The sequence below is a fragment of the Mixophyes fleayi genome, chromosome 2, assembly GCF_038048845.1.
Source record: "Mixophyes fleayi isolate aMixFle1 chromosome 2, aMixFle1.hap1, whole genome shotgun sequence".
Classification (NCBI taxonomy): domain Eukaryota; kingdom Metazoa; phylum Chordata; class Amphibia; order Anura; family Limnodynastidae; genus Mixophyes; species Mixophyes fleayi.
This window is the reverse complement of record NC_134403.1, coordinates 153,600,385-153,616,681: the sequence shown is the minus strand read 5'-3', so window position 1 is coordinate 153,616,681 and position 16,297 is coordinate 153,600,385. Positions and strand designations below refer to the sequence as shown.

Sequence of the window (16,297 nt, the reverse complement as noted above, 5' to 3'; positions counted from 1 at the left end):
GAGTAGCCTGATTCCGCCTTGCACACAGAGCTGGAAAGCATTCAGTATCAGTTACAAGAGAAAATTTGGGTTGTTTTACAGGTGTGGAAATTAAGTATTAAACGTTGTCATTTACAGCACTTCACAGAACACCTCATTTACAACAAAACATATTCATCTTAATGGGGATGGACATCCCATGCCGCATCACATTATTTATTGTGATCCACTGGGAAAGGCATAACAAATGAGACATACATATCACCAAACAGGTTGTAACATGACAGGATGTAAGTGCCATGTAATTGGCACACATCCAAAAATGTGACACCTTCTTTGCCCAGGTACATCCTACTAATGTTGAGCCTACTGGCCTATCTCAATAATTAATACTTTTTGTATTACATCACGTAGTCAATCATTGTACACACACCCACACATGTCAGTTGTGTAACGAAACAGAACGGTCGTCGCCCGCAGTAGGCACTCAGTGCACAACCACACGGCCAATCACAAGCTGAGCAGTGCCACAAGCCGAGCAGTACCATCACAACTAGCGCGGATGAAGTACGCATGTGTCTGACTAGACACACAAGCAGCCCGCATGCACCATTTTAATAATATTGCCGCCGACCTGCTACGCTCGAAAGGGCGATTCAAGTCCATGTGGACCAAACGTCAAATGTTCAAAAATTACTTTGTTAAACTTGGAAAATCCATCGCAAAAAAGGTGCAGGAACCCCGTTCCGGTGAGTTCTATGACAAAAAAAAAAGCACTGCCTTTTGTCCAGATGTATTCATCTCCTTTGAGGTTAAGAGGTTCTTTATGGTAAGATTACTAAGGATATGGAATCAGACATATACTTATGAGTGTTTCCCAGTACCCTGAAACCCCCCCTCACACTCAAATCATGTGATCCACTGGTACACCATTCTACCACTTTGAACGGCATACTTGCAGACCTAACCTGACACTGCCTGTGTATTTGAAGAAGCATCAGTGAGTGTAAAGCTTCCCTACCTCTTGCACAGTTTGAGGCATGACAGTAGATGCACATTCGGGCCACCTTCAGAGACCAGTTAATCGTAACTAATAAGTTAAGTGTAGTAAATTTTGCACAAGGAAATACTGAAAAGGGAGGGGGCGGGGGTAATGTAGCATTTGAGAGTTTTAGATTCATTTTGAGCTATATACATTTATTGATGGACCTAATATTATCATTATCAAGGATAATCTATTAATTATGAGGGTTTTAGATTCATGGAGGGTGGGTTACAATTAATATTGGGTTTACATTTGGATTGTTCTGTAATTATTAAGAGTTATATTTTTGATCTTTTTTATTTATGAGGTTGGTTAAACTTAATATAGCATCTGAGTTTGGACTGTACTGTTAGTTGTGAAGGATTTGATATTAACTTGAGGCTGGCTTAATAATATGTAATATTAATCTGGGGAATTATTAGTAACAGGTTGTATTATGTAAATTAAGAATAAGGTAGAAAAAGCAGTAAACAAAACTGACAGGATGGACCACCTATGCCACCCTGTATGTAAAAATAGATAGAAACCACAGCGCTGATAAGGATATATGGCAGCCTGTATGTGACTACTCCTATCCACAAAGGAGTAAAAAAAGGTTCAATATGTATGGTATAGTGTCACAACTGACGGCGCCTAATATCATACACAAACTGTTCACAATAATCACAGCTAATACAAAAGTCTTAAATGAAATCAGCTCTCCAAGTCGTGTAATCTCAAATGTGTGACTTTTTTGTAATAATACATTTCATCCGGATCCAAACGGGAAAAATTCCCCTCAGGGAGATGTACTCACCAGAAGTAGGTAGTACATCGGCGTATATCACTCTCCTACGGACACGTTTGGATCCGGATGAAATGTATTATTACAAAAAAGTCACACATTTGAGATTACACGACTTGGAGAGCTGATTTCATTTAAGACTTTTGTATTAGCTGTGATTATTGTGAACAGTTTGTGTATGATATTAGGCGCCGTCAGTTGTGACACTATACCACACCTATGCCACCCTGTCTGTTGTTGCTGAAAACTGACAGGGCTTACTTTGCCACCATTCCTTTTATTTATCCCAATTGTGCCCTCTAACTGCAGTAGGAGGGACTTAAGCTACTGCCACCACTGGAATCCTTAATGACATTCAGAACTGCGTTCCTTCTGGGTAATTGGCGCTGTTAGTGTACCCCCTTGCTGGTGCACCTGGGCTGATACCCCTGACCTCTTCCTATAGATCAGGGTTGCTGTGGATGGATCTCATTGGTCAGAGCTGCTGGGTAGCGGGCAGAGTGGTGGAACTAAGAGCTGGGTCCAAACTTCAGAACAGCAGGAAACGAATTAGAGTTGGGTCTAATCTGTAGGACACAGGAAGTTAAAGCAAGGAAGAAGTTGTCAAGCAGGTCTTGAATCAAGTGATGTTTATGTAGCTCAAGTGTCCTGACAAGGACAGTTCACACTGGTTGAAGGTACCAGGGATCAGGAAGTCAGATGGAACAATAATGATACATTTCAGTACAAACCAGTGCTGTTTTATATAGTTTTTGGACACAGCCTAGCAGGGTGTAAGCTAGCCTCCTGAATTCTTTGCTGGCCCCAAGAAGTCTGAGTTATTGTTAGTATCGGGATGCAATATGTTTCCCAAACATGGATTTAAATGCAATTTATACTTAACAAAATTTACACTTATCTGTGATATCCTACATCACGCGCTGCATCCTGCAGCACCTGTCTGCCAGAAACTGTGTTGGGCCTTTGTATATGATATATAAAAATATATTTCTTTATGTTCCCAATTGTAAAGCGCTACGGAATTTGCTGGCGCTATATAAATAAATGTTGATGATGATGATGTATCGTGCCTGTAGTACCACTGTTCTACCAAAGAGGCCACTGTTGTACTTAGACTGCTCTCTTATCTACCAGAGCTAGGTTCGTCACAACAGGATGATTAACATTTGTCCTAGGCATACAAAAACCTGCTTGTCCCAGCAGCCTTTGCCAGATCATCTGTTGCCTTTACTGTTCCTGTATCCTATCCTGATTAATCTCCTGGTATTGACCTCTGCTCATCCCTTTGTTTTTGCACCTCTTCCAGTGACCCCTGACTCGGCTTATCTGCGACTCTATACCTGCTTTCAGCTCTCCAGTGTTTCTGTATTTTCCTGCTGCAATGTATTATCACCAATACCTGTTTTCTGCTCTCAAGTATTGCAGAGACCTATCCTGTCGCAGATTGTTACTAGCATCTCCACTACTTCGTGATAAAGTCCTGCACCCTGTGTCTGTTACCTTGAGTGCCTTGCTCAGCAGACCGTGGCACCTTGAGTGTCATCTCCACTACTTTGTGGTAAAGTCCTGCAGACCATCGCATTCTGCATCTGTTGTTTACTGAGTTCTCTTGCTATGTCTGCCATACCCTACCGTACTGCATCCTGAAACCTGTGTAACCGGTGTTTAATGAAAACCACTTCATTCACTACGCTCTCTCTCTGGTCTTATATTGGGAATCCTGACATGTTTACAATGTTCAGACAGGTTCTAACACACTGGACAAAAGTTCACTCAGGAAGACAGTAACAAACTCCTGTGGTGCATTTAGACTAAAAAGAACATGTTGGTTACTCACATGAATAGAATTAATTAGCCTAACGAGGACTTTATCTCGAAGCTACACAAGACTCCTCAAACGAATGCTTATTGCATCAGACATATACCTGAGAAATTAATGCATTTCCTATACAAAGTGCCACACGATACAACAAAATCAGTACATTTGCAATTATATAAATAAGTGCCCTGCGCTATTTCCTTTAAATAAATTCATACAATAAGTTATTTATAAGTGATCCAGCCACACGAATGAAAAATAATGATTTAAAGACCTAATTTGTGTTGATTGTCTTTTGTTAGGTATGATTTTTGGCAGTGGGTTTTCCACCCGTCTTCCAAATACATACTGGTAACCTAATTGGCATCTGCTTAAACTGACCGTGGTATGTTTACAACTACAAAAACGTGTCTGTTGCAGATTTATTATAGCGTTTTTTTTATTTTATTTTTTGCTCTGCTCTGAAAGCATCTGAAAACTTGCCTCTAGACATTCTAGGTTTTACAAATGACATTTCAGAAAGGTTGCATCAACAGCTTTTAAAATGGAAAGGTATGTGATGTGGCACTGTTTTAAAATGCATACTCCATTTGGATAATTCTATAAGGATCCCCAATATGAGAGGCTATCTATATCAGTGTTACTTCTATTTGCATATTTGCATGGCGATTATCATTATATTAGATGCTGCATAAATTGTGAAACATTTTACGCATCATTTTAAGCACTTCAATAAGTACAAGAGAAGTACAGTAAGTATATTAGTATTGTCTGATTGTAAAATTGATAATATATTTTTCTAAGCGTCCTTGAATCCTAGGAGCTTCCCACCTCTTACATACATACATACAGTATTTTGCCGCGCTCCTCCCTGCTCTAACATACACAAATCCTCTCTAACACTGTCAGCCTCATTGGTCTCTGCCACCAAGCCACAGAAACAGCCATCCAGTCTGAATACATAGCTTTCTCCATCTCTCTTGCTAGTCTGTGATCATATTATTTTGCGTCTCTTCTGGGAGAAATTCAAACCCCATCTCTGCCGCGATACTGTCCGGGCGCACAGATGGATAACAAGCGCTGCTTCACCAATCACTTCTCCGACTACAAAGGCAGTCTGGTGTCCGGCCAGGGCTGTGAGGTGGGGACTCCGCTCATCCTCAGGACCTTGGACAGCATCCTGCAGAAGCTCCGGCACAGGGAGGGCAGGAGGGTGGGCTGTATGGAGGTCTCGCCGGGGTGGCGTACATGCTCTACCACGTCTCCCAGTGCCCTGTGTTCAGCGTTAGCCGGGATACCTACCTGCGCCGGGCAAGCACCATCATTGAATCGTGTGTGCTCTACTATGACCAAGAGCAGGACAGGGAGACCCGGGCATCATTCCTGCTGGGCGGTGCGGGAGTATACGCCGTAGCTGCTATGATTTACAAGGCGTTGGGACGGGCTGACTTTAACAAGGTGCTGGACCGGTTCCGGGAGCTGTGTGACATCTGCGTCCCGCTCGGGTTCCTGGAGTGCGGCTCGGACGAGCTGTTTGTGGGCAGGAGCGGGTACCTGTGCGCTGCTTTGGTCTTGAAGCAGAAGCTGGGTATAGAGGTAAGAAAACAGCTCATCTCGTTGCCACAACCGATAGCCCAGAGTGCTTATCTGAAGGACAGAGGACAGATGGTAAATTATTTTAATTTAAGCAAAACTAGTGGGTGCTTTCATACCAGACTACAGTGCTATGTTGCCAGCATTTCTAATGGTAATCATAAAGGTGAATGGCAGCTTTAATCTTGCATTATTAAAAGTTAGCCCCATGGGGAAGATGGATTCATTCATTTTCAAAGTTAGAAAAATAATATAGCAATTTACCAGCCGATCTTATTCTTGAGTGTTGTTTTTATTTAGTAATGTGTCTTGGATGCTGTTTATGCCAGTTGTCTAATTTTTTATATTTTCCCTAAGTAGTTTATTAGATATTAAAAGTTTCTGCTATTTGTGTACAGCATTGTGCTTTGTTGAAGATGGATAGTGTTATTTTATTTATTTGCTCCCACCAATCAAACTAGACCATTAAAATAAAACTAAGAGTGCAGTATTGCAAATATACTATTGAGATAGTTACAGAAAAGTTAATTAGGGTGCATATTGTCTTCAAATTAAGTTGAGGCATAAACTCTTAATTACAATAATTTCAGTACAGATTAAATTAAACTACTTATTCACCACAGTAGTGTTTTAACTGGGTAATTTTATTCAATGGAAGTGATGAATATAGCCAGAGTGAGAAATTTTTAAATAAAATGTACAAAATGTAATTAGTTATATAAATATTCAACATATGCACTAAGCATGGAATAAACTTTGTTGTATTTAGATATATTTAAAATGGGAATAAAAAAATGTAACTACTATTCCTTTTGTGCTTTCAGTTTAATTGTAAGTGGCATCTTTAACTATTTTGCATTTCCAAGGTCTAGCCACAGACATGTAAACAAAAACATATACTCTTGCCCACTGAAGTTGTTTTCCCCCAGATTTTCTAGCTCTTACTAGCAGACATCCGACATCAAGCTTTAGAGATAGACTATAACTTTTAGGGTCTACAATTGAATTTCTACTGCGTCTTATTCCAATTCCAGAAATCATTATGCAGGGCCTGCTCCCAACACTCCTTAAAACAGTTGAAATTTCCAGGGCCAGTGGTTAGTTATTGCTTGGACTTTCAAATGTTATTATGTCAGTAGACTGGAGCATCAGCATGATAATATGCTCCACTGCAGCAAAGTCCTGTCATCAGGCTATATTAAATGGGGATCTGAGTTGATGGACTCCCACTATCAAAGTATTGGGGGTGTATAAAACAGGCAGCTGATGCATACAATGATTACAATTCAAGGAAGAGTTGATGCTGATATTAACCCAATGTGGAGAGTTAGTATCAGGTCTCTGCAAAAAGTTAAACTTTAACTATGTACTGCCTAGTTAACTCTTTAAGAGATGGCTTAGCTGATGCCTCTAGAGAAAACTACATTTGGTCAGACATAAAATGTAATACATCACATTTTTCATTCCTCTATGTAAATCTTCTTATTTCAATATATAAACTGTGCAAGACTTTAAGATATTTTTTTACACAACTGTCTTCTTCTTCCACAAAGCCAGCCAATGGACTAGCACTGAAAGGCAGAAAGTGAAAATGTATATCACAGATGGTCTTCAACCCAATCTCTGCTCTGCAGCCTGTCTTTGGGTATCTATAGTGCTTAGAACTATTTCAATGTGCATTTGTTGTAACTGTTTGCAAGTTTCGTGAGGGGTTTTCCCTATAGCTCAGCTTGGTGACTTTTTCTTTACAACAGACAACATATTAAAAGGGACACAACTAAAACATATATAGTTTTCAGACAAACCAAATACTGTGCAAATTCACAAATGTTATTACATGTTCCTTACCTGCACCACAGAAACTCAATCCCTCTTAATCCCAACCTCTCTTGTTCCATTTATTTTAAATCATAGACATTTAGCAGTAGACCAATGGACCAATACATTATTAGGATAAGTACATAAGGGTAAATTGATTATATATACATGGTAGTGGACAAAACATGGAAATGTTATGGACTGTATGTTCCAGGCATTCAGACTAACATTGTCTGGAATTGTGCAGGGAATATTCAGCACCAATCTTCCTCAACGCAGTCACTCAGTTGATGCCTGGTTTATGGTGGTGCAAAACGCTATCTTAGGTGTTATTCCAGAATATCACATACATATTAATTTGTGCTCAGATCTGGTGACTGAGAAGACCATGACTTAAGGATAACATCAGTGTCATACTCATTAAAGATTGGGCGATCACACATGTCCAGCGGTTGGGGCACTGTTATCCTGGAATATACCCCCTCCAATCAGGAAGAAGTGCATCAAGATGGGATGATCGCTCAGTACAGTTAAGCAGCAATTATCATTGACCTTGCCATGTAAAGTAATGACTGCACACAAATTATGCCAGGAAAATGAACACTGCAACATTATGGAATCACTAGAACCCATCAAGCACTCAGTGCTATAGAATATTCATCTATTTGTCAAGAAAGTGGTAAAGGATGAGTCATTTGACCACATGACTTCCACTGCTTGATAGCCATATACCTGTGCTCTTTGCACCACAGAACTCACAAAGGTGCATTGCTAGTTATGCTGAGCAGTTGATACGCTGCAACCCAACTTTGCGGGCTTCTTGTCGTAATATTTCTGATTGAACTGGCTGCTCGCACCACATTTTGAAATTTGTAGACAATTAATATGTAGTTACTTGACTGCTTTGTCTTAATGCATGTATAACCCAATCTTGGGGTATGTGATTCTGACCACTGTTGCACTTTGTTGATGATGATTTCACTCAGAGTTCTGTGCTGACAGCATCTTAGACCCTTACTAGCAAGTTGAGCTGTCTTGGTCACTGAAGTTCCTGCCAAATGTGTCCATCTCGTCTTTCAGAGCTATTATGGTCTCTTCTTGCAGCCATACTATCCATGATTATAGAAAGCATTATCAATAGAAGAAGCGGGCATTCACCACCAATTTTTAGCCGGTGTGCCTCAACAATCCATCTTCTTTCAAATTCACTACGGTCTCCTCTTGTAGTCATGATATCCATATTTATAGGCAACCAGGTCAAGCAGGTATTTCTATACATGACCCTGACCATGCTAGGATGTTCTTTGCTTAATTAACACACAAGCTATATCTGTGTGGAAGCCCTTGCATCAATATGCTTGGTGTCCCTCAGTTACCCAGATGTTTCCTTCCTTTCTTTTTTTTTTTTATCAAATACTGTTTTATTGAAAAATATAGTTATTAAAGCTATGGTCCAACAAGAGGATAAGTCCCTGCTCCTGAAAAAGAAAATGTAAGTAAGATTATCATTACATAATTAAATCCAAATCAATACATGGAACTACTATGTGACTTGCTGGTATGACTATAATAATAATTGTGTCAAGTGAGGTGGAGATCATACTAAGTTGTTAAAATTTTTAGGGAGAGATGAGATTTAAAGGAACACTTGAAGACTCGGATATCGGGCAAGTGTCTGTGTCACGGGCACTAGGAGTCTTGCCCAGGATTTCACCAGATGACTGGGCTTACCAGAGTCGTGAAGTTCACACAACGGTCCTCTGGTAGCAGGGTGACTAGCGGAACAGATATCACAGCAGATGGAGAGAGAATGCCAGTAAATAATAGGAAAGTCAGTGACTTGCAGCAATCTTTTGTCAATGAATCAGCCTCTAGCTGATATAGTGGAAAGGCAGATTTGAACACTGAGATCAGGATGGACGTGAGTAGATGTAGGGAGGTAGCAGGGAAGTCAGTGTTCTGCGTACAGCAAGTTGTACCACAGCTTATGGTGAAGAGATTTGTCCAGGTGCAGGTAGGTAGCGGGGAAGTCAGTGGTCTGCATATAGCAAGTTGTACCACTGCTTATGGTGAGAAGACTTGTCCAGGTGCAGGTAGGTAGCGGGGAAGTCAGTGGTCTGCATATAGCAAGTTGTACCACTGCTTATGGTGAGAAGACTTGTCCAGGTGCAGGTAGGTAGCGGGGAAGTCAGTGGTCTGCTTATAGCAAGTTGTACCACTGCTTAATAGGTGAGGATGTGTACAAGTGTTGATGAGTGGAAGCATACAAAGATAATAGGATGCAGACACTGAGAGCACAGAGGAACTTGATCCCAATAGGTATGCAGCGTATCCAACAAAGTCTATATTACGGTATGTGTGGCGCTGCTTGGTAGAGACTTGCTCAGCACAGATATGCAGGCCAATAATGGATAGTCAATCACAGTTATGCATATAACGACTGAGTAGTACGGTTAATTCCAAACAGGTATGCAGCGTAACAATAACAGTCTATAGCAGGTATGGATACCGCTGCTGAGCGTGGAAACTTGTCCTAGCGGATATGCAGAGTAAACGGAGAAAGTCAATAACAGATAGGCATACCGCTATTCAGTAGAACAGTCTGTCCACAGGGAGATGCAGGAACTGCAGAGACGCTGGACGGCAGAGATGAGTGTAGGAACCACAGGTAAGTAGATCCGGTAATCAGAGTCCAGCTGAGGACACAGGCAGGAAACAGGAGACTGTAGCAGGTATGGAAACCAGCGATGAGTAGCACAGGGAATCCACAGGAACTGAAGACACTAGTAGTACACAGGAGATAGTAGCGGGTATGGAAACCAGCGATAAGTAGATCAGGAATCAGGAGGAAACTGAAGACACTAGTAGAACACAGGGAACACCTTCAGAGACTCACAGGGAATGAGACTCCAAGATCAGGCAATGAGGTAATGCACACAGGTGCCTTAAATAGGGAGTTGCCTGATCAACCAATTTGGATTAAAAGCAACAGTCACAAGAGTTCTTGGGAGCTGCGCATGCGCAGACCATCAGGATGGCGGACGGCCGCGGTTCAGGATAGGTGCCGCAGGAAGGCTAGGGAGCCACGCACCAGCGCAGAGGCACTCACGGTCCGGTGAGTGACAGTCTGGTAGTATTGGGTATTTCATAACATAAAAGCAGTGCAAGATAAATGTTGTTTATGTAAGTGTGAGAAATTTATAAAGTAAAATGAAAGAGGTGAACTGCTGAGTGAAGGTGGCATTAGGGGTATGTATGAAAGAGATGGATGTTTTATACATTTTCCATTTATTGCCGTTTTCTCCAAATGTACTGCAACACTGAATTAATTTGTCAATTTGTAAATATATGATTCTCATCAGGCCTTCATCTAATGTTTCTTAAACTGAGTTAATTTCTCAATTTGTGATTACTCTCTCCATGCTGTCATATATGTACAAATATATGTCTTGGATGATTGGTGACAACAGGTTGGAATGCAGGAATGTATTTTTAATTTCAATGGTGACAGGATCAAAGTGGTAATTGTTCACCTCTCCTTCAAAATTTTACATAGATGCATAAATATCTAAATTATACACACACATTAATGTGTATATATATATATATATATATATATATATATATATATATATATATATATATATATATATGTATGCTATACACACATACACACACACACCTTCCTTGCATTTTAAACATTTAAAATTAATCAATTATAGATAGCATAGTTCTGAAATAAAATCACACAGGGAAGATAAGTTATACTGCACACAATTCATTGTCCCAATTGATATAAATGCATAATTTAAAAATATATGTATATTTATTAACTGGTAAACAGAAAGTTGGGATATATTTTTAATAACAGAAATATTTTCAATACCAAAAAAACTGAATCTCATGATAAGCTATCACAATTTGTCACCACTTGTAAATAAATACCGTTGACTGTGTAGATTTCTATACTTTGACATTTAATCACTAAGTAGCTTAGTTGGTGCAAACTAGACTGCTTGGTATGCCACTTTAATGTTCTTAAAAAGCTTTTAAGTAATTACATTTGTCCATGATTGCAGAGATAGAAGATATTCATAGAAGCAGAATGATATACTATGTGGAATCTAAGTCCAAGGTTGCACATAGTATATCATTCTGCTTCTATGAATATCTCCAACAACAATGTGCCTCCTACCTCATCCCTCGCTGTTTTATCCCATATCCCCAGCCCATACCACTGACAAAATTTAGTATAGTTTTTAAGCTAGGAATTAAGTCAGAGTAGAAAGCCATTTTAAATAAGTGTTCCAAAATATAAAAACATAAAATAACCCTAACCCTAGGCATAAGTAGTATATTTTTGTGACATGGTTCTGGGATCTACATCCTTTACTGTCCTTAGTATGGGGGAATAGCTAAAAAAAACACAAGCTAATAAATAATTAAATTTATATTAATATTAATAGTGAGTGTTAGAATCAGACCCTTAGAACATATCCCACATGTATTTTTAGCAATTTAGCCCATAACCCATTCAGAGGGTATATTAATGTTTCAATACAAAACCCATAACATGATAGCCAGTTTGCAATACAGAACCTGGTGTTCTGGAACACAATTAAATAAATATTGCCTGATGGCTAATATAGTATAGTGCTTGTACAATGTTAGAAATGGTAGTGCAGCAGTTTACCTTCATACTTTAATCTGTAAGTTTGGTCTAGAGCATACTTGCCAACTCTCCTGGAAAAGTCCGGGAGACCCCCTGAAATTCGGGTCAGTCTCCCGGGCTCCCGCGAGAGCTGGCATTTCTCCCGGATCCCGGGACTCCCTTGTCAAAATGACGCGACTCACCGAGAATCGCGTCATTTTGGCCCCGCCCCCGCGACAAAACTGCATTTTACTCGTGGGGGCAGGGCCAAAATGTTTATATTCTAGGCACCCCGCCCCCTCCCGCCCAATAGTCACGCCCCTCTCCCGGACGTCGGTAAGTATGGTCTAGAGTAGTGATTCTGGCCACTTATAACCTCTCCCCCCTCCCCCTTCGCTGTGATTTCTTATGAATCTGTACAGCTCCTCCCATCATAAGATTCAAAATGTAACACCTCTGCAATTAATGCATTTTTTATTTGTGAAATCCATTCACCTTGCATAAAATCATCAGAGTTGTGAAAAAAGAGGTACACACAGCATTTGCAATGCAGGAGGCACATGTTTGTAGTTTTAGAAATTACAATTACTTTGAAGAAGTCAAATAATTTAATCAAAAGTGCAATACCAGGGCTGTGTAGGAATAACAGGGTTCATTTGTTAAAATAACCATATACATGTGAGAAGAAGTCTTGCCTGTGAGTCCTCCCCCCCACACAGGTCTCCTCCCTCCCCCCCCCTCCACACACACACATTCACACACCTTTAGACAATAGGTAAAGCTTGACTCACGCATACACTTACACAGACACAATGGCTTGTATATTTATATAACAGGCAATAAATGTAATGTATTGCAACAAATTATACTTTTTGTAAAATATTGTTACACTGTTTACTGTTTTATAATATATACATAAGTTTTACAATTAGAATGCTAATATTGAAACACGTTTTAAATGAAACTATATTTTGTGTGTAGTTTTCTTGAAGATATGAGCATAAGCTTTCATATGAATATTGGTCTCAACACTGACTTTGAACTGAAGTTGTTTTTGTGATTTTATTATAGTTTATTATTTTTTTATATAAGTATTTAAACTTTTTTATGTGTCTACAGATGTTCTTATCCTTTGGATTTCTGATGTATAATGTTGCCTTTTTGTTTTATGTATTCCAATGAGGATGGAAGCTTCATTCATTACTGATCTGTTATATATATATATATATATATATATATATATATACCAGCGTCTGTGAGATTGTGACTCCTGGGTTTGTAAACAAGCCTTGTTTGGATCCACCGTGCATGCTCAGTGGAATTGTTTGCCAAGCCTCGTCTTCAATTGGAATGCAAATGATCCAGCTGAAAATATTTGACGCACTATAAAATCACCGGCTTGGACCTTACACCCCTATACCTTGATACAGACTCCATTTTCAGAGCCGAAACTCGTTGGTAGAATAGGGTGTCTGTCATCTTCACACCGAATCTCCTGTGTTGGCAAAAGGAGTACATTACCCAGGGTTGTCGTCTTGTACTCTCTCTACCTGTGCCACTTTGGAGAATATCCGGTATGAGTGTTTAGGACATCTAGATGTGAGAAAGCTGTTTATCTGCTATATGTTAAGCCTATTAGTGCACATTTTATGTTTTTGTTCTGGCAATAAAACGGTATTACACTCCTATGTCCATATGTCACAAGTATTGGAAGATCCAGAGATCGAGATTATCCATGAAGTCACCGAGTCTTTTTGATGAAATTTGGGTTTTGTCAAAGTCTCTTAGATCCTTGCGCTGCAAATGGAGAATTCTTTGATGAATGTACAGTTTGATTAATAGGATAGTTATATGAAATAAAAATAGTTATGACAATGTCAATGTATTAACTATAATTTGAAATCACTTTAATGGTACCATGATAAAAAAAAGTATCATTGTTTTCAAAAACCAAGTGAGTCTGAATCTTTGCACACCAGTGTATATATCAATTAGACAAGCTCCATTATCTTGGCTATCTATTGATTCCAAGTAGTGCTCTGCATATACTGCATTAATAAGTGCATTCCATAGATTCTATCATTAATCAACAGTACAAGCAAAGCACATATTATTAAAGCAACAATACAGTATTTTATTTTAAATTACCACAACGATTACATATCAGCTCTTATAGTCCAATCATAGTGATTTAGCAATTCCTACAGGTAACCAACCACCTTTCCTAACATTTAAAATCATTCGTACCTCAATATTTGCACACCACCATGCTTTTATCTAAAGTGCATTATCCACTCTTCCTGGCTAGTTGTAGCTGGATGATGTAAAGTCCAATCAGACTTAACAACAAATTCACACCACCACCAAAACATATCACAATGTAATTCATACAAGAGACATTATTTTATAAGGAACAACATCTAAACAAATACAGAAACTTTGCAGAAAATTGATGTTACATCATTCTAATTTAAACCAATGGACAGTGTTACTGTACATTCCAATCTGCCCTAACATAGAAGCCTTTTATCTCAAGAACATAGACAAATGCTTAGATTCATGAAGCCCTTGAGGGTCCACAGTGCCAAGCGTATGAATCCAATGGGCATTCTTTTTCAATAAAGTCAGTCCTCTATCCCCTTCACTTGGCAGGTTAGGCACCCAATCAGTCCCCGTGCATTTGAGTGAGTGATTTGGTGTCACTTCTCAATAAAATGTTTGGCTACAGGCCTATCAGGCAGGCATATCAGTTCTCCACTTCTATGAGCCAATCGAATAGACGACTTTCGAAACGATTGAATAGTCTTTCCAATATAAATAAAGCCACAGGGGCATGTCAAAAAATAGATGATGTAATCCATGCTGCAAGTCAATCGATAACAAACAATAATTTTCTTACCATTGTATAAATGTGAAAAGCTACTACCTGTCAGTATCTCTCAGGTCTATCTCTCAGGCTGTGCAGTCTGTACATCTGTAATAACTCTTTCAGGTTCAGTCCCCTTCTGTGACGTACTAGGGAGCATTTCCCCTCCAACCGTTTAACTGCTTAAAGGTCAGTAGTAATCAAAGACCAGTGTTTGATAATGGCTCTTTTAGCTCTGTTGGCCTTGGTATCAAACCAGGTGCCCAGAACAACCCAGTTGACTGGGATCTCAGTCCTCCAGTTGCACACTGTGCTGGTGAGGCACCTCTCGACATTACTCCTGGAATAGCCACTTTCTAGGAACCGCATAGTGATTTCAGCTATTTATTTTTCAGTCAGTTTGGTCTCCAAATTGCTTCTCAGAACACATACATATTGAGAGACTGGTAATTTGTTTTTTATGACTGAATTATAATGATTAGTCAAGAATAGTAAAGAATTCCGATCAGTGGTTTCATGGTATAGAGTTTTGAGTAACTTGTTAACATCTCTGTAAATCGATACATCCAAAAAGTATTTTCTTATCTTCTTTATATGAGAAGTGAATCTTACAGAATTATCCAAACTGTTTAGATCATTGATCATATCATTAAATCCTAACTCAGTGCCATTTTACATCAAGCACACATCATCTATAAAGCGTCTATAACGCAGAGTACAAGTAGAGTATTTTGGTAGGATTGTCATCCTCTTATATTTGTGCATAAAAATATTAGCAGAAGATGGTGCTAAATTCAAACCCAGCGAGGTCCCTGCAGTCTGCATATAGTATGCATATAAGTGATTGTACTCCAATACCATTTTCAAGAGCTCAATCATAAAGCCTATGGGAGATCCATCATATGGTCTTTTAATCAGGGGTTTTCTCACTGCCTCTACACCATCATCATGAGGGATGATAGTGTAAATGGAGCAGGCATCCAGTGTGACTAACAAGCCATGTTCAGGAATCTTATCCAGCACATTTAATGTTTTAAAAAAATCGGAACTATCTTTAAGATGACTAAAATTCTTCCTCACTATCAGTTGCAAAATAAAAATAAAGAAACCAAGAAAAATCACTTGCTGACATAGGTTTTATCATAGTCTTATTTACATAATGTGTAATGTGTAAGTAATAGGGCACATTGGATATTCAGTAGTGAGAAAACCACCAATCACTTCATCAAACCACCCATTTTTAATGAGACATCAACATTTTTTTTCCACCATAAACAAAGGATTCTTGTCAACCTTAAGGTAGGTGTCTACATCTGATAGCTGTCTTTTCATTTCCTGATCATGCTCTTCATAATCTTGGAGAGCAACAGTTCCCCTTTGTCAGCCAGGCATATAGCTATCTCATCATTAGCCATAAGGGATCTCTAGACAAGTTATCAAACAACTTCACCTCCTTCTGACCCAGTGGCATCACTTAATCATCAATAAGTCTCAAAAATGTTTTTTAAACTTACATTATTCGGGGCAGGTTTGAAACAACCATCCTAACAGTGGGCGAATTTCAGTGTCCAACTATGTTCATTTATCAGCAAAGATTCAATGTAAGTTTTATGCCAATATTATAGTGATCCATAGACCATTGAGACACAACTAACTAATATGTAGGGACGATTGTTAATCTGTTAAATAGTAATGAAATTTCAGATTAATGATGTGACCTTTTATTGTACTTACGCTTGTTC

At 39.1% G+C, this 16,297-nt stretch overlaps 2 protein-coding genes across 2 annotated transcripts in view; one reads left to right on the top strand and one right to left on the bottom strand.

Annotated features, from left to right (window-relative positions):
- Positions 1 to 16,297, bottom strand: part of LOC142141621 (uncharacterized) — a 939,875-nt gene that overhangs the window by 363,000 nt on the left and 560,578 nt on the right. The window lies entirely within an intron of this gene.
- LANCL3 (LanC like family member 3) overlaps positions 4,518 to 16,297 on the top strand; it is a 28,966-nt gene continuing 17,186 nt past the window's right edge. The window contains 2 exon segments of the mRNA XM_075198059.1: positions 4,518 to 4,814; positions 4,817 to 5,223. Coding sequence (XP_075054160.1) covers positions 4,694 to 4,814; positions 4,817 to 5,223 — 528 coding nt within the window. The 5' untranslated portion in view covers positions 4,518 to 4,693.